The sequence below is a fragment of the Lepidochelys olivacea genome, assembly GCF_965140295.1.
Source record: "Lepidochelys olivacea isolate rLepOli2 genome assembly, chromosome: 3".
NCBI lineage: Eukaryota > Metazoa > Chordata > Testudines > Cheloniidae > Lepidochelys > Lepidochelys olivacea.
In genome coordinates this window covers 102,250,510-102,272,928 of record NC_140413.1, presented here as the reverse complement: position 1 = coordinate 102,272,928, position 22,419 = coordinate 102,250,510, and the positions used below count along the sequence as shown (strand labels likewise).

Genomic DNA, 22,419 nt, shown 5'->3' with positions numbered 1-22,419 from the left:
GGACTTTGTCTTTGAGTGCAGATATGTAACAAAAAAAATCTACATTTGTAAGTTGCACTTTCAGGGTAAAGAGATTGCACTACAGTACTGGTATGAGGTGAATTAAAAATACTATTTCTTTTGTTTATCATTTTTACAGTGCAAATATTTGTAATAAAAAATAATATACACTTAGATTTCAATTACAACACAGACTATAATACAAAAAAAATTCCAAAATAGTTAATAAATTTCAATTAGTCTTCTGTTTAACAGTGCAGTTTAAAAGTGTGATTAATCGCAATTCATTTGTGAGTTAACTGCCCTAGTCAAAACTGTGGCCAGAATATGCTGTAATCAAAAAAAGTTCTCCTGTCCACTTTTTTTTTTTTTTTGAAGTATCTTCTTTTAATTTCAATTTTGCCTCTCTTCGTGACTAGTACTCAAAGATTTGAGAAACCCCTTGTTAGTCTCTTTCAAAATTGACACTCCTCCCACCCCCACCCCCTCACTGTAGTGATTACAGTCTGGCCAGTCAGTGGGCATGGAGCTAAACCATGCAAGAAAACATTTTAAAGCTGGAAAATGTCTTCTAGGTTCTTACCTTAAATATGGCTATCAAATATAGTTCTTAAGTTTAGTGTACAGGCTGCTTTAAGGCCCTAACTACACTTTTTTTAGTGTTAAGAGTGTGTTATCTTTTGCCCCTTCCTTTTTTTTGGGGGGGGGGGGGAGGGTGGACGGTGTGTGTGTGTGTGGGGGGGGGAATAGGGGGATAGTACTTGAAAATCTTTTCAATAAAAGTGTCATTAGACCTCTAGTGTTTCCAATGTAAAGTCCCTTCAATCTACAAGAAAAAGAATAAAAGCCCTTACAACAGACCACAGGGGTGAAAGTAAGGCAGTATGGGTTGCTGTAAAAGTGGCCACCAGTACCGGTCTGTACAGCTGACTTTGCCACGACAGCGCTTTAAAGGGTCTACTTAAGTGCTGCCGCAACAGCATTTTAATGTCGTTGCCCCTTTTGCCCCTCCCCGGGCTGCCAACGGGGAGTGAAAGGAGCAGCTGCCCTGGGGCCGGCGAGTTAAAAGGGCCTGGGGCTCCGGCTGCCACCCTGGACCCTTTTAAATCACTGCTGGAGCCCCGGGTGGCGTGAGCCAGGCAGTGCAGATGGGCTGGCTGGGGGATGCTGACCTCCAGCCCCACCCCTTCTGCCTGAGGCCTCCACCCCTTCTGGGGCGATACCGTACCAGTAGGAGTTCAATTTTACTTTCACCCCTGATAGACCGGTAATGTAGAGGAGGAAAAAGAGGCATCTGGTTGTTTTCTCAGCACTGCTAATATATTTACATTATTGCATTCATTTTCTTCTACCCACCTCCTGACCAGTTCTAAGTTTACCTTCTTTCTCGCTCCTTTCCATCAGTCTACATCCGTCTCTCTCTTCTGCTACCTCCCCCCACATAAGTTACACTTCTCCAAGTGCTTTCACAAAGGCTGAAAATATTCCTCTTGCTGAGCCACGAGGTTGCCCCACAGGTAGCTTTGATTGGAGTTGTAGTCTTTATGTATCTTGACAATATTTAGGAGTGCATGTGACTTCTCAACTGCAAGGTAAGTGAGTGGGGGCTGTGGAGCAGCTGAGAGGCCTCCACTGGGGGTGCTGCTGTGTGAAATGCACAATTCATTACTAATGGAAGAGACAAGTGAGTAGCCTATATCAGTGATCAGACATCTCAGGGTTTCACTGAAAGCAGGACAAACCACTGGCTTCAGGAAAACAGGCTGCAGTACAGGAACTGGTTCTCTAGACCCAAACAATCCAAAGAAACTGAAATATCTGCTCATGCTAAGGGAGGGTTAGAATGCAATTAGAAGTCCCACAGGGTTATATTGTTGAAGGTGACCTGGCCATAGGCTATGCCCTCAGCCATCCATTTCCTAGCTGGTAGAGACTGTAGTGAAAGCAGGCCATGCTGTCTTGCCTCTGGCATTTCTGAAAATGGGGAGAAGTGAGGTGCGTTCCCTACCTCAGAGATGGTCACTAGTTTCTTTTAAAATTGGCTTCTATGACAGAATGATCTTTTCCCTGAATAATTAGTCTTCCACAGATCCTGTGTTTACTGCCTTCTGGAGCTTATATGCCCTGCACTGCATACCCTGTTGTCTTGGATTAGCTTCTAGTCTGTTAGATGAGCAAAGGAGGAGCTGACGAAAATGGCCGTTTCCATCACTTACCTTAATAGCACCATTACTGCCTACTATAGGCAATGCTGGATGTATTGAGTCACTCCATCAAATTGGCATAAGAATGCTGGGGCATTCTGCCACTGTATAGAGGCTACAGCAAATGGCTGTGAGAGTGTTAGCTCTACCAGTGACTTACTGTTGGGGAGAAAAAGTAGGTTAAATCACTTAACCTAAAAATACTCTAAATGGTTTGGTTACAAGTTAAATGTGGGGGGAGTCAGTGATCTTTTTCTAGAATGTACACACAGTGGTTTTTATTTCATAACAAAACTCCCCAAATTTCCTTGATAAAAATGGACTGGAGATAATTAAAATGTAATATTTATTCTTCACCAATTGCAGCTTGTACAAATTGGAGCCAAATTCATGTTTGTAGCTGGGATGTTTGTCTCAGGATGTGTTACAATTCTGTTTGGGTGAGTGTGTTTTCTTGCATCTTATTTGTAGTGTGAAATTTGCATTGTGTTGTTAATTCTACGAAAAATAGATGGTCTTACTGTTAAAACTCAGGGATAGGAGTCAAAAGACTTCAGTTCTGTTTCTGACATTGGGCTGAATACTTAACTTCTCTTTCTTAGTTTTCCTCTTCTGTAAAGTGGGAATAATACTTACCTAACTCCTAGGGCTATAAGGCTTGTTTAGGACTGAGACCCTTGTCTGGAAGGTGCCATAAATGCAATTTGCTGTTTAGGTATTGGAAAAACCTCAAGTAAGTATGGTAATAAGTGCATACAAAATCTAGCTTACAAAAGGAGGGGATTTTTCAATTGTTTTAAATGCATTTGGAAATTGGAAACTTTGCCTGTTTGCCATTGTAGGGGTTAAGGCACCAACTTGTGCAATGTGTAGGCTTTATTTTTAAAAAGTGTCTATTCCCCATTGGGCAGCTGTGAAATCAAGTTCAGCTTTGTGGGGATGTTGCTTGTCAAAACTACGAGGAGTAACGGAGGAAGGCACTGGAGTTCTTCACAGGGAAGAAGGATGCTGTGCTGGCCCTCTGCCCCCAAAGCGGGGCAGGGGAGTTGGAGGAGGGCTAGAGACTGTTTCCCTCCCCTTCCCAGCAGCCGGTAGAACTCTCCTTTTCCTGTTCAGGCACTGGGGATCAGGGCCGGCTCTACGGGTGTGTTTTGTTTGTTTGTTGTTTTTTTGCCACCCCAAGCAAAAAATTTGCTGCCCCAAGCTCAGGTGGGGCTGGGGCTTGCAGGCAGCGCTGGAAGCGGAGGGAGTGACGTCACCTTCTCCCAGCGCCTGCAGGGGCTTCCCCCCTCCCCTGCCTGGCTGCGCAGAGAAGCCCCGATATAAGGGGAGGCACAAGGCAGCGCAGCAGCCAGTGCGCAGATGAGGTGATGCAGCCCCGGCTCCCCGGCAGGACTCGCTCTCTCCTCCCCAGGTAGCGGCAGGGCCCTGGCAGCTCAGCATCCCAGGGCTGGGGCTTCCCCTTCCCGCTGCGGCCAGGAGCGCGGTGCCCTCGCCTCGTCTAAATGGCGCAACTGCCCCGAAAAAATGGATGACTGGAACGCCGCCCCTGGAAATGTGCCGCCCCAAGCACGTGCTTGCTTTGCCGGTGCCTAGAGCCGGTCCTGCTAGAGGTATGTCTACAGTGCATTGTCATCGTGGGTCTGTGGAATCTGAGTCTGCAGACTTGGTATCTTTGTTTTGCATCCACACTGCATAGGGAACCTGAGTTTATCATTTCTGGACCTGGGTCTCGCAATCATGCTGACGCATGCTGACGCATGCTGACGCATACTGTGCTATGCTGACCCCAGTCAAACCTTATTCTTGGGGCATATTCCAGGCTTCCTAGTGTAGCCTCTAGCTGTAGCCATTCTAGGCCTTGTTTCACTGTGTATTGTGGGGAAACTTGACTGTCCATCCTACAGCACTCAACTGGAAGTTGTCTCAGCCTGCCAACGCATCCAGCTGAGTCATCTTTGGGTCTACACCCCCCCCCCCCCAAGAACCAGAGCCATAACCATGGGTGAAGCACTGTTGGAAGAACTTGTCTAGCTTGCACTTTCCCTCCCATTTCAGGAAACAGTAGAGTGTCTATGAGACGCTGGTGGTTATTTTAATAGTGATTTTTTGGTCCTACTGGAGGCACTTCTCAGAAAGGAATACAGATGTAGCAGACTCCAGATGGTGGGTGCTGTTCATGATTCTTGCTATAACTGCAGATTTTCCCCATGTGTTGACTGGTGCTTCTGGAGCAGGGCCATGAGAACGACTAATGGGATCAGATCATGTGGACCTGGGATGCCCAGCAGTGGCTCCAGAACTTTCACATGAAGAAGCAGATGTTTCTGGAGCTTTGTCATCAGCTTGCCCTGACACTTCAGCATCAGGACACATGTGAGGGAGGCCAGGCTGGTCAAGAGCAAGGTTGCTATAGCCATCTGAAAGAAGGCTGCCCCTGACTGCTACAGATCCATGGCTAACCAGTTTGGTGTTGGCAAGTCAATGGTGGGAGCTGTGCTGGTGGATGTTTGCATGGTAACTGGAACTGAGATTTACCTAAAGGTTAATGGGCATAAACGAAGTCCCTGAAATAATTTTGAGAGAGTGGGCTTTCCAAACTGCACTGGGGCATGGATGGGACTCCAGTGTCCTTAATCTGCTCTCCCCAAGGAGCATGAGTGCATAAACTACAAGTGATACAACTCAGTCATTATGGAGGCCCTGGTTGACCACGGAGGCTAATTCATGGGTGCTAATGTGGGCTGTTCCAGCAAAGTACATGGTGCCAAGGTTTTCTGCAGAACAGGACTTTACCTTCATGGACAGGCTGGGACACTATTCCCACCAAATGAGATGGTCAAAAATAGAGTAACTGTCCTTACTGTTGTTCTAGGGAATTCCACATACCCCTTATGGCTTATGAAACAGTACCCTGATCTCAGAAGGCCTGGCAAAAAAGGTTAATTACACCTTCAGTAGCTGTAGAATGGTGGTTCAGTGTGCCTTTGACAGATTGAAATCCTACTGGGGCTGTTTTGTTACCAGATTTGCCCATTACTTTGGGGTATGCTCATTTATTAGGGTTGCTCTTCTGGGGGTGTGGGGGGCAGGGGTTCTGTAATTCTATTGTACTGCTTGTGTCACTTGTTTTCATATGGCACTCTATTCCTCCCTTCTGCAAGTCCCCTCCCAGTGGAGGTGTCCTGCAGGATGTAGGTTCCCCAGGACTGGGTTCCTCCAGCCCCCAAATCAGATGAGCGCGCACACATTAACAGAGCAAGTATGAGTGGACCGGGTCAATCAGCACTCTCAAGCTGGCCCTTATATGTCCTTGGGCTCAATAGCCTGGGCCAAGCAGCACTTTCAAGCTGCCACCCTTGTATGCCACAGGTACTGCACCGGAATAGAGTAAGCCTGAGCAGGCTGGGTCGAACAGCACTTCTGGGCTGCCACCCTCATATGCCCCTGGACTTGGCAGACTGGGTCCAGCAACACTTCCAAGCTGCCACCCTCATATGTCACAGGTTCAGCACATCCCTTTCCCCACTTTCTTGTCACAATTGTTCTGGTAGTAACCCGCTTGATGAGCAAACCCCACAGTATTTTGGGGTGCTACAGGGATCTTTAGCTTAGATAAGAGAAGCGTTGTTGCAGAGTAAATAGGGAAGCCAGAAACACAAAAGAGTAAAGTTCAGAGAGAGGGAGGGAAGCAATCAGCTTAACCATAAATGAGTAATCAGCATAAGATGATGTTAGATGCTTAAAGCCCAGAAGGTTGTCTTGTGTCCGAGATCAAAACAATGAGTCTTGGGGAAATAAAACAACATTTTGTCCATCACTGAGGGAACAAAATGGACAGTGCTTTTTGCTTCCATGAAAGTTAGATCCTGGCCTTGAGGCTGGTGATGCTGAGAGGTTGTTGTAGGCAAGAAACTTAGCTTAGGCAAAGCTTTCCACCTGTTAAAAGTTTTGATTAGTCTCTGAGAAGTGTTATACTTATTTGTAACCAGTTCTCCTTTCACCATTTTAGTCAGTTTCACTTATGCCTGTGGCTTTAATCAATAAGCTTATTCTTGGATTTATTATAAATTTATCTCTGTGCTTTTATACTTAAAGTGTGAATCTTGAACTGAAAAACAGGCTGATGAGTACGCTCTCTTTGGAGACAGCCAACTTGGTAATTTCTGCGAGTGTCTAGTGACAGGATCTAGATATTACAGGGAACACTCTTCTAGGGAGCATGGGGATTACAATGTTAACCTGCAGGGTACAGTAAAGGCTGGCACAGCTTCTCCAGAGATTGTTTGGGTGGCTAACAAAGTGGTGAGACAGGGAGTTGGTACCAGTTCAGCACCACTAAGTTGGTCTTTCTCTTGCTGAGACAGGTGGCTAACTGACTCATAATCCTGTCCACTCCAAGAGAAAAAAACTCCAGCTCTGTTTCACCAATCCTGAGTGCCTCCCACCCCAGTTCTCTTTGGCCTTTCTAGTGTGTCATGTATGCACTGGCTGCTTCACAGGACTGGAAGAATGAATGTGGCACATGTGCCCATTCCAACTGGGGTTCATGCCTTGTAGCATGTACCACCCGATCACAGAATAGTCCAAAGGGTTCTGGGGCTGCAGGATACAGTAGCGTGGTGGGGCTCAGGGTGTGGGACAGGAGCAGGAGGTACAGATGTAACTGTGGTTGGAACCTTCAGTCTCACTGCCCTGAGCACAAGCAGCTTCCCTAACCTTTCTGCTGCACGTGATTTTTCTCCCTCAAGTGTTGCTTCGGCTCCAGAAACTATACTGCCAATCTCTTCTAATGTGCTGCAGCCTCTCTCTCTGTCAGCCTGGCATACATCCTCATCCCATTGGTATTGCTTCTGATGACCTGGTTTATCCAGGGTGTCGATTATCAATTCTTCTTTCCTGCTTCCTTCTTGATCTCTGTAGCCGCATATGGCTGCCCCCTCCCCTGACCCCTAAAAAGGTCCTGGTTGACTGACTGCCCTGCAGAGGTGAAAGGGCTGGCAAGACAAATGAAAGAACACATTATTGTCTGAGTATTTCAAAAAGAAGTTTGACTTCATCTGTAGCAAAAGTCAAGGTCAAAAATGATACTTTGGTTTCTGCTCAACTCTCAACAGTATCTAAGAACCAACTTTTTCTAAGAATAAAGCCCAATCACATTATGATAAGGTCTGATTTACAAAATCAATTTAAATTATTTCTAACATTCCAGTCCATTTTTTCCCTTGTGGTGGAAGAAGGGCGACCACTTGTCATGGTTTACTACCTATGGTTTTCTAATCATTTTAGACTTATAGTGCCTGGCCAGTACATCTACTAGTGGAAGGGCCTACGGAGGAGGCCCTAATGAGCATGCCCTGCACTGAAATGTGACCACCCGTTTGGAGTCTGTGCTCCGGGAAAAGTTTGCAATCATCAGCAAATGGGATTGTGTGGAAAACTTGTGGGGAAAGCAACAGGATGCTGAGTTCTCTTGCAGATAGTGAAGCCTCCCTGCAAGCTCCCTGCAGTCCTGCACTGACCCCAGTGCAGCTTAAGCTTACACTACAGCCCCCATGGTTACATACAGACCCCCCAGATCAATTTGGACTCCTTATATGGCACCCACAGACTATTCACACACACCAAGGACAGCCTGGATTCCTCATAGGGCATCCATAGCCTAAATAACTTTTTACCCCTCCCCTGTTTGGATCATAGCTCAGTAAAAGGGACTGAAAAGCACCCCCCTTTCCTGGCATCTTTCTGGACTCCTAATACAGGACTCCTGGAGTAGATACAACCCCAGGTGCATTTTGGACAGTTAGTAAGGCACCTGTGGGCTATAAATTCTCCCCCATCCCCATTACAGCTGAGAGTAATTGGACAGCCAGCTTGGCATGGTCCAATGGTACCGATTTGTATGGCATTATGTACTATCAGTAAAAGGCTCTTTATCTCCATAAAGCATCTTTGACACAAGGGGAGGGGCTGAATATTTAGTAAAAAATTTCATCATAACTGCTTAACTTTTTGTTTTCATTTCCCGGAATCCATTTTGAATTCAATGTGGCGGCTGGGAGTGGGGGGGTGACACAAGGGTGCTGGCATGTGTTTTGCCTTTAGCAGCTACATGCCGCTACCCCCAATAATCATTTCATTGGGGCATAAGCCAAAATTGACTCTTCCATATATTATCTCGTGTTAATTTTCCACCCATGTCCTAGGACCTGGGTCTGAGAGCTTATTGACCCAAGTCAGAATATTTGTGTGTGGATGCTAAAGGAGGTCTGGGCTCAAACCTGAGTCTTAGCATGGATTTACAATCCAGTATAGACATACACTAGAGATACTGGAGCTTCTAATATATCAAATACGTGCAAAAGCTGGAGCACCCAAGCAGGTCCTGGGACAGCACCTTCCACAGCACCTGAGAGTGAAAGTGGAACTGAGCTTCTCATCAGGACACTGTCCTTGGACTCTGGAGGTGGGGGAGCCTGCATTGCCTGCTAGGTGTCTAAATGTTTCAAGCTCTTTCTTTGTGATGGATAGGTAAGAGTTATTCCCATTTGACAAAGGGCAAGTGACTTGCCCTGTGCTTTGACCACTAGACCATACTGTTTAAAGCTATTATCTTTTTGGTTTGTTTTATTTCATTTTGTTTTGTTTCCTTGTTCTTTCAGTCTGTTGGACAGAGCACCTGATGGGCCAGTATTCATTGGTTTGTGTTTTCTGGTTAGAGCGATGGATGCCATGGGCTTTGCTACAGCAGTGACAGCTTCATTTTCTATTCTTGCAAAGGCTTTTCCCAATAACATAGCTACAGTAATGGTATGTACAGAACTACACATTATGGCCGAACGTCCAGAATAAAAGTGTTTTAATGACTCTCCTACATCTTTGTGCATTGTGCGTACCAGACAGCCACTGTAACCCTACAGATCATGTCAGGTGTCTAATATAAGCTCCTCAAACTTAAAAAGCCTGACAAAAATCTCTAATTTGAATTAAAAAAAAAAACTATATATCCCTAGGTGAATAATCATGATTCAACTGCAATAAAAGTTATGCAAGTCCTGGAACAATGGAAGGAATGAGGATGTAAAACTGAGCTCATTCAGTAACATATGCAGGAGTGTTGTTTTTTTTAAAAAAACAAACAAACAAACAAAAACAAAAAACCTTCATGTCTTTCTGAGGATTAGTTGAGGAGGGATTTTTGATTATGTTCTTTTTGTGATCCATTTACCAGCCTTCTTTGAAACATGGGTAGGATACTGACAGACAACGTACAATCTGAAAGCTTTTTAAAAATGCAACCACTTAATCTAGTCTTCATGAAAACTGAATTCCGTATGTCATATGACATCACACAACAAAGGAAAATGATCTGGCTTATCCTACAGCTTTCTGCTTAAGGATCAAATCCGCTTTAACCAGGTGCTTCAGCGAGAAGTTAAACCATCACATCTGGGATTTTTTTTTCTTCTAAAGGTTCCTCCATTCTAGGGTGACCAGATGTCCCGATTTTATAGGGACAGTCCTGATTTTTGGGCCTTTTTCTTATATACACTCCTATTACCCTCCCACCCCTTGTCCTGACTTTTCACACTTGCTGTCTGGCCACCCTAAGTGGGACTGTTACGAAGTGCCCTATGCTGTTGTGTCCAGCTGCATTGGTGATGGCTTCACTAGGAGTAGACAGAAGGGAGGGAGTGTTGACCAAACCCTGCATGATACTAATCCTGTGCCCTTGCTTTAAAGACAGCAAACCAGTAGCAATGGGAGGAGGGATCTAAGACATGGATATGGCTGGAGACTTGGAGTAGGAATTGGTGCTGCTGTTCAATTAGATAGAAGTAATCCTAATTTTTTGGGGGGGTGTGAGCAAATTAACTCAAAGGAGACCAAGTGGAGACACAAGTCTGGTATACATTTAAGTTTTACCCATATTTTAATTATGGGTGGCCTTTTTTAACCAAAATAGTCATAGTGGCAAAAGCCTTTGTGTAGACACAGGTATACTAGTGTAAAGGTGATTTCTACCAGGGCAGTTTTTCTCCTTCCTGCATGGGAATAATGATACTGGTGAAAGCATTACCCATATAGTGCAAGCAGTACATCTTTCTAGTCTAGACATGCCCTTATGTGGGTCTTCTTGTCACTGTTCTATCACTTCCCAGTGGATATTATGGCTAACGACTCTCCTTTTTTTTCTTTTTTTTTTTTCCCCCCAGGAACATTTCTTAGCTTAAGTATAGGCTGATCCAACGATGTAACTGAAGGGTAGTCAATTATTTTTGTCAAAATCCAAATTTCTTGGTCACGGTCCAGACTCCAGAGAAAATAATTATAAAACATATGATAAGTAAATAGATTTTTGGGTCCATTCAAAAGCATGTGGTGGTCTGGGTTTGGCCTGCGGTCCGCCTGTTGACTACCCCTGATGTAACTAATGGAGACTAAGTCCACATAGGCCCCCTTCATCCTATTCTTTGAGGTAGCATCTGATAAAAGAAACCAGACTTAGTGGGTCAAACATACCCATTTTGTGACTTGATGGACTTCATTAGATAGATGCAGGGGCTGAACTTGACCAATTGTATGTAGGTAGAAAAGTTATTTAATTTAAGGCATCTTTCACCCAAGCCCCAAAGAGGTGACTTAATGATAATTCATTGCAATATGCTTACTAAGTTCTCCCCTTCAGGTTCTAATGTAATTTTGTATTTGGGAAATGTAGTCACTTCATTGCTGGCATCCCTGCAGATGTACTGGGTATATGGAACAGCAATGGAGGTATTTTGCCCCAGGAACCAGGTATGTTAGGCAGTACTTGAGTGGCTAATACCAAAAAAGTAAGAACTATACTTGGTCCTGTCCTCTCTGTGCTGTAATAAGAGGATCAGATTCCTTTACCTAGACAACTTTTCAGACTCCTTTTGCTGTCCTTGCATGTGAAGGTGGTTGTTGATGGTTGTGACTTGGTCTAGTTCTTGATCAATGACAGAGCCTCACTTCTATCTAACCAACTCATCACACTGAATGCTCCTCATAGGAAGTGATTTTTGTCTCCAGACTGTTGCTGAAGAATTCAGATGCACCCAAAAATTGATGTTTGTTCTCTCTCCCTCCTCTTTAGGGCTGTCTTGAAACATTTACAGGGCTTGGACTGGTGCTGGGCCCACCTATAGGTGGCTTTTTGTATCAGTCCTTTGGCTATGAAGTCCCTTTCATAGTGCTAGGATGTGTAGTGCTGATCCTGGTGCCTCTGAACATGTACCTCTTACCAAAATACGGTAGGCTCTTTTCCTCCCACTTCCTTTGCTCAGTATTTCAAATTTGAGATGGATGGATAGATAGATGCATACTCTAGTAAAATATTTTAATTCTTCTTGTGTATAACTATCTGTATGAGATTCCTGGAGCTGGATCAGGCATAAGAAGTCTTTTATGCAAAATTGCAACTGATTTTAATGGTGCAGGATCAGGTCCTTGTTGAACATAACTAAAAATAATGGGTGCATGTGGCTTGGAATGAACCAAATGTTTTCTGTCCATCCCTGTAAATGCTAGCTTTCTCTGTTGCATTGAAATGCAGTGAGATTTTTCTACATGTGTCTCTGGGCTTTGGGACTGGAAATGATTAGTTGTCTTTGCTTAGTAGCATTTTGAGGCTAGTTGGAGGCTTACAGTACCGAGGACAAAGGGATTCCAATGTATTGTATTCCACACAATTCAAGATATAATTAACACATACAAGAGAATTCAGCTGCATGCAGTATTTTGAACCCTGATGCATTCTGGGGAGAAAAGGTAGCTAGAAGTTAATGGTCCATATAATATAAACAGCCTAATATTAGAAGGTAGTCATCACCAGATTGCTGGACTACAAAACTAATGGAACATTGGAGACGTGATAACTTTGGAGGATAATAACTGCATGGCTAAACACTTTGTGGGCTTTCTATAAAGCTTCAAGTGAGGGGATGGTAAGTAACTATAATAAATCACAGGAGAGAAAGCACATATATATAATACGCACGTTTCAGAGTAGCAACCGTGTTAGTCTGTATCCGCAAAAAGTCTCTAAGGTGCCACAAGTATTCCTGTTCTAACAAATTTATTTGAGCATAAGCTTTCGTGGGCTACAGTCCACTTCATCAGATGCATAGAACAGAACATATAGTGAGAAGATTATATACACACACACATATACAGAGAACATGAAAAGATGGAAGTAGCCATACCTTAATTAATTAAGATGAGCTATTATCAGCAGGGGAGGAAAAAAAAGTGTGTAGTAATAATCAAGATGGCCCATTTAGGCAGTTGACAAGAAGGTGTGAGGCTACTTAACATGGGGAAATAGATTCAATATGTGTAATGACCCAGCCACTCCCAGTCTCTAGTCAAACCCAAGTTAATAGTATCTAGTTTGCATATTAATTCAAGCTCAGCAGTTTCTAATTGGAGTCTGTTTTTGAAGCTTTCCTTTTTTTCTCCTGCTGATAATAGCTCATCTTAATTAATTAAGGTATGGCTACTTCCACCTTTTCATGTTCTCTGTATGTGTGTGTGTGTATATATCTTCTTACTATATATTCCATTCTATGCATCCGATGAAGTGGGCTTTAGCCCACAAAAGCTTATGCCCAAATAAATTTGTTAGTCTCTAAGGTGCCACAAGTACTCCTGTTCTTTTTTTTTTTTTTTTTTTTTTTTTTTTTACACATGCATATGAGTCTGTATCCTGCTTACTACCACTAGATGGGATATGCTGGTTAACAATTTGTCTGTCTTTGAAAGATGTGTATAGCTTGGATATAAATACTCTGAATTATGCAGCTTTGGAATTTTGCTATGTGGAAGTCATTATACAATAGTCATAGGTTTTGATCTTGTAGATGACGCATATGAGTAGCAGTCTCATTGTACACACATCGAGATCATGCACATATTGAAGTGTGCGCAGGAGCAGGGCAATGGAACATAACTTAGAAATGAAAAGACATCACAATGGCACCTGAAATGTGTCTTGTCTAGAGTTCGTATCCAAGGTGCAGGAAGCCTGATCAGGTAACTGCATGAATACACTTATGAATTTGGTTTGACAACTGAAAATCTTTTTTGTTTTGGTAGCACATGTCTGAACTAGGAATACCCTGAAAAGGGAGAACTTCCACATGTGGTTTTATGATGCACAATGTGTTTGTTATTTTTTCTTTTTAAGGCCAGAATGAATTATTAGATTATCTAGTCTGATTTTATGTAATGGCAGATGGTGTACTGTAGAGAAATGGCTGTATTTAATATTTTTGCTTCACTTAATAGGCAATAGCTCAATTACTTTAATCTAAGATGAAGGCATTAAATAGAAAAAATTAAGTTCTGTTTTCTCTTCCTCCCCTCCCCCTCCCCCCCGGTTAATTTGTCTATCTTCCAATTTTGGAGGCTGTGTATGAGGTGACCATCTTTAAAGCAGTGGGAGTGGGAGAATACCAAATCTTGGAAGCAAGAGAGTGGGTTATGAGCATATCAAATTAAACACAACCCATGCTACCAAAAGAACACAGTTTCGTTTCTTCTCTTTAAACAGATGCAATCGCTACCAAGGACTCGTTGTGGATGCTCATTACTCTGCCAAAAGTTTTATTTCTCTGTTTTACTAGACTTTCACTAAGTGCGTGTTTAGGCTTTCTGGATCCCACTATGTCACTGTTCGTTTCAGAGAAGGTGAGTCATCTTAATGTGCAAGAGATGGGTTAATGACTTCAGCAATATGGATTACTTTAATTCAAATATTTTAAAATGGATGTCCTAATAAATTGGATTTTTTAAGAAACGTGCTTGTCATCAGCATTAGCCAAGCTTAATACTGTATATTGTTGACTTGCCATTCAGAGTAATTTGATTTCCACAGTGCTCTTTTAAATTTTTTTCCAGTTGCACAAGTTCCTTCCCTAAGGTATTCAAACTGTGACTGCAACTCTCCCTTTCATGCACCCCTGTCTGTCAGATAAAATGAGTAAATGCTTTGTCCTTGGGATAAGTCACTGTGACAGAACATTGTCCTAAGCAAAAGCATCTTATTTTGGGGCTAAGCTGTTTTGGCTCCACCTCTGCTTGTAAAACCACACAAACTGTTTCAACAGTCTGTTCTGCAGACGCTATCTCGGCCTTGTCACTTATCCATTAAGATGGATAATGTAACTTGTTTGTATGCTTGTATGACATGCTGAAATAAAGTGCCTGCTAACAAAATCATTAGGTATGTATTAATGATGTCGTCATTATATTTCCCCATCAGGAAACTTGAAAACCAAGCTTAATTGCAACTTTGCCAAGTGCAAAATTTTCCTGATTCTTTTTCATTTAAAGTCTCTGGATAAGATGAACAGATAATGCATGTGTGAGTGGCAGGGGGTTCGTGTGCATGTGATTGGGTAAGAAGAGTATTTATAGATTTTGAGGTTTTAATTGAAATAGCTGCAATCTTGGAATATTTGAATTGACTGAGCTCTTCAAATCTAGAATTGTGAATTGTTCATGCCATTGGCCTATAAAACTAGGGAAAGGCAAATGACAAGCGAACAAAGCCTACTCTACAATATTCTAACTTCTTATTCTATTGTTTGTTGAATCACTGAGACCACTTTCCTCTCCCTCCCATGCCCTGTTCTGAATCTCTCTATATATTACAGAGACAAAGTGGGTAAGATGATCTTTTATGGGACCAACTTTTGTTGGTGAGAGAGAGAAGCTTTTGAGTTACACAGAGCTCTTCTCCAGGTCTGGGAAGGGTATTCAGAGTGTCATAGCTAAATACAAAGTGGAACTGCTTGTTTACCTTGAATGGTCCCTTACAATATGTATTAATTTCTTATGCTAAAGTGGCCCATTAACACCCCTCCAGTCATAGAAAAAAAAAGTGGGGTTAGTGGGTTACAGATTGTTGTAATAAAGCCAGTATCTTTATTAAGACCTTGATCGTAGTGTCTAGCAACATTATGAATTTAAGCTCAAGGCTCATCTTTTGAAAGTGTTGCACAGGTTTCCTTTGAGGAGGAGGACTGAGAGGTCAGATACAGAGTGATAATTTTGTGAAAAGTGTTCACCCATGTGTGATATGGTGTTTTTGTCTTATCACTTTTCTGTGCGAGTTTATTTGACAGCATAGTGATTGTCTGATTGTTGGGGCATTGAGTGCACTGGATGAAGTAAACCTCACATTGTGATAGGCACGTGTAGGACCACTGGATCTTGAAAGCTGTGTTGTGGTGAAGTATTTATCATTATAGCAGTGGAGATATTCCTTCTGTTCTGGCAGGGTCTAGTGCCATTTTGAGTTGGTGGGCCCTAGTCTGCAGGAAGCTTGCTTCTGATGAGGAGCTTGGTGAGGTTGGGGGGAGGGAGTTGCTTCAAGGCCAGAAGAGGGGGTTCAGGAAAGACTTTTTTCAGGATGTAGTTCCCATTGAGCATGGTGTGTAATTGTTTAATGATGCCCTATACGGGCTCTGGTGTGGGGTGGTAACTGTCAAGTGGGTATATGCAATCAAAATTTTTGTTTGTTCTGTAATGGAGCAAGCTCTCTTGGGCTATTAGGGAGGTCTGGTCTGTGATACGATCCTCTTCTCTGGTGTAGTGTCCTTATTTAGTGAAAGCGGCAAAGAGTCCTGTGGCATCTTATAGACTAACAGACATATTGGAGCATAAGCTTTTGTGGGTGAATACCCACTTCATCAGATGCACGTAGTGAAAATTTCCAGAGGCAGGTATAAATATGCAGGCAAGAATCAGGCTAGGGATAACGAGGTTTGCTCAATCAGAGAGGATGAGGCCTCTTCCAGCAGTTGAGGTGTGAACACCAAGGGAGGAGAAACTGCATTTGTAGTTGGCTAGCCATCCACAGTCTTTGTTTAATCCTGAGCTGACGGTATCAAATTTGCAAATGAACTGAAGCTCAGCAGTTTCTCTTTGAAGTCTGGTCTTGAGGCTTTTTTTGCTGCAGGATGACTATCTTTAAATCTGCTATTGTGTGTCTAGGGAGATTGAAGTGTTCTCCTACAGGTTTTTGTATATTGCCATTCCTAATATCTGATTTGTGTCCATTTATCCTTTTACATAGGGACTGTCCCGTTTGGCTGATGTACATAGCAGAGGGGCATTGCTGGCACATGATGGCGTATATTACATTGGTGGACGTGCAGGTGAATGAACCGGTGATGGTGTGGCTGATCTGGTTAGGTCCTGTGATGGTGTCGCTGGTGTAGATATGTGGGCAGAGTTGGCATCGAGGTTTGTTGCATGGATTGGTTCCTGAATTAGAGTTACTATGGTGCGGTGTGTCATTGCTGGTGAGAATATGCTTCAGGTTGGCAGGTTGTCTGTGGGCGAGGACTGGCCTGCCTCCCAAGGCCTGTGAAAATGCGGGATTGTTGTCCAGGATTGGTTGTAGATCACTGATGGTACGTTGGAGAGGTTTTAGCTGAGGATTGTATGTGATGGCCAGTGGAGTTCTGTTGGTTTCTTTCTTGGGCTTGTCTTGCAATAGGAGGCTTCTGGGTACACGTCTGGCTCTGTTGATCGATTTCCTTATTTCCTCATGCAGGTATGACAACCTAACATCATCAATTTATCAAGAGTACCCCTAATTGCAGCTGAATTATCTGTTCTTTACAAGGGACCAAACTTCTGCCCCACCACAGACCCTGATACTGTACTAACATGTGGGAAAATGAGAATAACTCTTCCATTGACTGCTTCCAAGTATTCTTTCACAACAGTGACAAAATCACCCACCACTATTACATCCCCACCCACAGTCATAAGAAAAAAAGAATCATCTGACTGGACACTTAAGTTTCCTCTAAGCTGCGCAAACATGCATCTCTCTCCCATCCCATCCCTGGACCTGCTGGGGTGGGGAGAGGCACCTTTCCTCGCTGCCCCTAGCCCAGCCCCACCCCGGACCTGCTGCGGCTGGGGGAGAGGTGCCCCTCCTCCTTCTCCCCTCCCTCAGCCCGGACCTGCCGTGGATGGGGAAGAGGCACCTATCCCCTGGTCCCAGCCCTGGACTTGCTGCGGCAGGGGGAGAGGTGTCCCCGCCCCGGACCTGTTGCAGCTGTGGGTGGGAGAGGCACCCCGGCCGCAACCCAGACCGGCCCAGACCTGACGCGGATGGGGAAGAGGCACCTATCCCGTGGCCCCAGCCTCGGAGCTGCCACAGCAGGGAGAGGCACCTCTTCTCCCCCCTGAACCCAGGTGCTGCAGCGGAGAGAGAACACTGGGGGGGGTGTCTCTCTCTCTCTCTCCTATAGCCCTGGGGCAGCATGCACCCCAAAGCCCTCATCCCCAACCCTCTGCCCAAGCCCTGAGCCCCTTGTCACCATCCCCCCACCCTTAGCTGGAGCTCTCCTCCCCTGCACCTCAACCCTCTGCCTGAGCCCCCTCCCACACTCTGAACCCCTTGGCTCCACCTCCTGCCACATTAATTTTGTTATGTGCACCAATATGGAGGTGATGGTGCACATAACAATTCATTCCACATATATGTGGGAAAAATTAGAGGGAACACTACTGGACACCCCACATTGGACAAAACCACACTTTTTCTGCTTCAGGAAAAAAATAGACTGTGAAATCCTTAACAAACATCATATCCAGCACAATCTTTCCACTGCCAAGAGGTTAGCTGTACAGTCCCTGAAATCCAACCACTAGATAATGATCAAACGTGCAGACAAAGCGAGTATTGTCGTAATTCTCAACCATGATGACCACATCAATGAGGTTAACTGACAACTTTCCAACAATGCCTACTATAACAAACTCAGAGAAGACCCCACACCACAATTCACCCAGGAATTTAAAGATACAATCAAATCCTTCCTCAAGCAACTCCAAGAGAAACTCTACAACTTCGTCCTGCACAAAACCACCCCAGGGATCTTCTACATGCTTGCTGTGGTATACAAACAAGGGAACCCAGGCAGACCAATCATACCTAGCCATGGCACTCTTATTGAAGGAATATCCAGACTCATACAAACCATCCTCAAACCACTCACCACACAAAAGGTCAGCTTCATCCAGGACACGAGACTTCCTGCAAAAACTCTGCAACGTTAACAAGCTCCCTCAAAACACCATCCTTACCACCATGAATGTCACCCCCTCTATACCAACATTTCTCACAATGAAGGCATCACTGCCTACCTCCAAATATCTACAAGACCATAAACACTCAGATATTCACCCCAAACACATCACCAAACTTCTCCATTTCATCCTCACCCATAACAATTTCAAATTCAACAACAAACAGTTTGTTCAAATCATGGGAACAGCCATGGGTACTAGGATGGCTCCCCAATATGCCAACCTATTCATGGGTCACCTTGAGAGAGAATTTCTGGACAAATGCACCATGAAACCAATGATGTACCAGAGATCCATGGATAGCATTTTCATCTAAACTCCCTCAGAGATTTCCACCACAACTTCAACAAGCCACCACCCATCCACCAAACTCTCTCTAGAACACTCCCTCACCAGCATCAACTTCCTGGACAGCACAATCAGCTTAAACAATGGATCCCTACAGAAAACTGTGTACAAGAAACCCACGGATCACCACGCTTGACTTCACAGATTCAGTAACTACCCAAAACACACCAAGAAATCTATCTACAGTCAGGCACTCAGATATCACAGAATATGCTTTGAAGAGAAAGTCCGGGATCCATATCTTATGACACTTAAAACTGCCTTCACCAGACAAGGACATTCCACCAGAGACATAGATTGCATCAGGGAACAGGCCCCCCAAACACCCTGAGAGAATCTTCTTCTTCAATATGGAAATAAAACAGTCTCTGCACAACCCTAGTTGTCACCTTATCACAATAGAACTGCCCCCCCACTCAGGGAGTCCCCTGGGGAAGCACAAGGGTTCTATATATTGCTAATGCTATTATATGTAAAGGAAAGGATCTTGGGAAGGGCAAAGTATGAATGTGGAGTGAAAAATTTCTTTGCAGGTTGAGAGGCCAAAAGGGGAGGTGGGGAGGAGAAAGGAGAAGGTTAACTCAATGTTCCAGCTAAACCCAAAGATAAGTTGACTCCTCCAGCCCAAGGTCACTGCACACAACAAATTCTCTTCTACCTGCCAAGAAAGACAGGGGGCTGAGATTCCAACCCTGACCAGCTGTGAAAAAGGAGACCTGCTGAACAAAATTGCAGGGGCTGCGAAAATGAGTGAGATGACGAAGGTCAGCAAGTGAAAAATAACTGTCCTCACATCCCTGAAGTCGGTAAGTGTTTTGGGAAAGCCGAGGAAGCTGCAAAAGCTGGTTTGGACTGGTACAAAGAGCATGGGGGACAGAGGTCCCTGAACGGAATGCCCCCATAAGAACCAAGGGCTTAAAAATCCTCCCAAGAGCCAGGGCAGGTTGGAGATCAACAGTGGACCCTGGACAATCAATACACAGGACAGAACTCCTGTCCACTCTTCCACCCTCTTCTTACATTACACTCAGGCTTGGCCAGCTTTGGGTAGTACGTGTGTGAGTATGAAAGTGGGTTAGGGCTTGGGGCACTAATACTTTCTTCCTTCCTCTGAGTGACGTGGGGAATCCCCAGCACTCTCTGCTGTTATTTTACTTTATTTTATTAATAAAGCTTTAAAATTTAGTCACTTAGTGTGCTCCATCTCCTTCCCTAACGATTCTGTGGCCTCAGCCTGATCACCTGACACCCCAGGCAGATAGGTTGTGACAGATTTAAGTTACCAATTGCCCCATACTGGAACCCCTATGAGGTATCATTAAATAATTATAACCCATACTTTGTGAGGACCTCATCCTGAAAGAAATATTTCCTGAATCCCATTTTTTGGCCTTGAAACAACCCCTCATCTCTCCAAGGTCATCTGAAGTAAGCTCTCCACAGACCAGAACCCACCAACTCCAAATGGCACCAGATCCTGCCATAACAGAAGCAAAACTTGAAGACACATCTCTATGGCTACAATGATCAATACCCCCCACAGTGCAGCCTTCGAGATCCATGGGTCCTACACATGCATATCAGTCACAACATGTGGTGTACCTCATTGAGTACACTATATTCCCCAATAACAACTCATAACCAGACAGTCATTATTTTCTCAAATGAACTCACAAACAAAAATGACAAAAGACAAAAACCATATCACCAATGGGCGGACACTTTTCACAAAACAATCACTTCATATCCAAGGTGACCAGACAGCACGTGTGAAAAATTGGCTGGGGGATAATAGGTGCCTAAATCAGACAAAGCCCCAAATATCGGGACTGTCCCTATAAAATCAGGACATCTGGTCACCCTATTCATATCTGACTTCTCAGTCGTCCTCCTCCACCTCAAAGGAAAACTGAACAGCACCTTCAAAAGACAGAACATTCTTAAATTCATAACTTTGCTAGACACTAAAATCATGGTTTTAATAAAGGCATGGGAATTATGGTGTATTACAACAATCTGTAACCCACTACTCCACCTTTTTGACCTATGAGCAGGGTGTTAATGAGCTACTTCACATTAATGGACCCTTTAGACTATATGCTAACTACTGATGCTAAACAGTCTGTTCCATACTTTGTATTTAGCTGTGACACTTTGAGAGCCCTTCCAAGACCTGGAGAAGAGCTCTGTGTAGCTCAAACGCTTGTCTCTTTCAACAGAAGTTGGTTCATTAAAAGATATTGCCTCACCCACCTTGTCTCTCTAATATCCTGGAACCAACATGGCTGCAACAACAATGCAAACAACAACAGAAGGTTTATTACTCAAAAAAAAATATCAAATTATAGCTTTTAAACTGGAAAAAAGAAATCTTAAAGGCAAGTCATGCTGTAAAATAAATTCACCTAGTAGGAAGGTACAAATGCTGTAGTAATCTACTATTAACAAAACTAAACACTGGAGGAGATGTAAATACAAAAGCCACTTGTACTGAACTCTGAGATATAGATTTCAAACACCCCAGATTCTGAGCTGTTAAAATGCAGCATTCAGGATTGGGGGCAAATCTCTGTCTACCTTTGAGATTACACTTGAGCCATACATGTCTATGGAGTGATGGAATCTGATGAATTGAATAGATTTGGGGTTAAGGGGGAACCCCAAAACTACTGCTGATATTGGAGTAGCAAGTATTGAAAAATATATTTTATAAGGAGTTAAAATTATTGGCTTCAGCCACTTAACTGAAAATGTGATTCTTATGGAATACTTCAATCATTCTGTGCTTTTTTTTTAAAAAAAAAAAAACAAACTTTGTATTTTACAGTTCAAATTACCAGCTGGTTATGTGGGTTTAGTATTTCTAGCGTTGGCACTCTCCTACTCCCTGTCTTCGCCATTATTTGGGCTTCTAAGTGATAAAATGCCAGTGAGTAAAATCTCTTGTTGCTTGTATAGTGTCCTATGTACGTGACTAGCTTAAATATGCAAAGTAAAAAAGCAGAGAAATCTCATTTCTGAAGTCTTAGACCAAGACCCCAATTCTGCAAAAGGATCCATCTGCCAGGCCTTTACACCTGCACTGAATCACGTTTTCATCAAGTCAGTGGATCCCTTTGTAGGATCTGGGGCTACACTAAGATCACAAATACACTTGTTCATTATCTTTACTGTTTCTATGTACATTATAGCTGATACACAGCTGGAGTTTTACATGGGCTAAATGGATGATCTGCCTCTTAGATGTAAAGAATCACTACTCCAGGTAGAGCTGGAATTGGGGTGGGGAGGAGGGAGAGGGTGTAGGGTGGTGAACAAACGATAAGGAAATTAAAAAAAAATTTTCCCCCTTCTGGACAAATGTACTGGCCAGCCATATCTTGACACTCTTAATGAAAAGCTCACCATAGGAATATATTTCAAAGGAGCTCTGTATGTGTGTGGGCTAGGAGGCTTTGGTGACAGCCTTTTACCTTTGGAGATCTTTGTTTAAGCCTTATCTGATCACAAGTGCAAATGTCTACTTATTTTGACATAGTATGTGTCACTTTTTGCTACATAATTGGCTGCCACTGCTTTTCCTGTGGTCTTTTGCCATTTACCAGAGACATTGAACATCCAAAATTAGATGCATGGTCAACTCTGTATGGCAGCAAGCGCTTGATAGTATTGGGAGCGATTAATATTACATTAGCATCACATGCAAACTTTTTTTTTTTAAATACTG

The 22,419-nt window shown here is 43.5% G+C and overlaps 1 protein-coding gene across 1 annotated transcript in view; it reads left to right on the top strand.

Annotated features, from left to right (window-relative positions):
* The window catches only part of LOC311518770 (MFS-type transporter SLC18B1-like), a gene marked incomplete at both ends in the record, with an annotated part of 38,757 nt that overhangs the window by 5,637 nt on the left and 10,701 nt on the right, over window positions 1–22,419 (top strand). Inside the window, 5 exons of the mRNA XM_084624807.1 lie at window positions 2,571–2,644; window positions 8,867–9,014; window positions 11,326–11,482; window positions 13,783–13,919; window positions 21,520–21,621. Of these exons, the coding sequence (XP_084480933.1) occupies window positions 2,571–2,644; window positions 8,867–9,014; window positions 11,326–11,482; window positions 13,783–13,919; window positions 21,520–21,621 (618 nt within the window). The remainder of the gene's footprint in view (window positions 1–2,570; window positions 2,645–8,866; window positions 9,015–11,325; window positions 11,483–13,782; window positions 13,920–21,519; window positions 21,622–22,419) is intronic.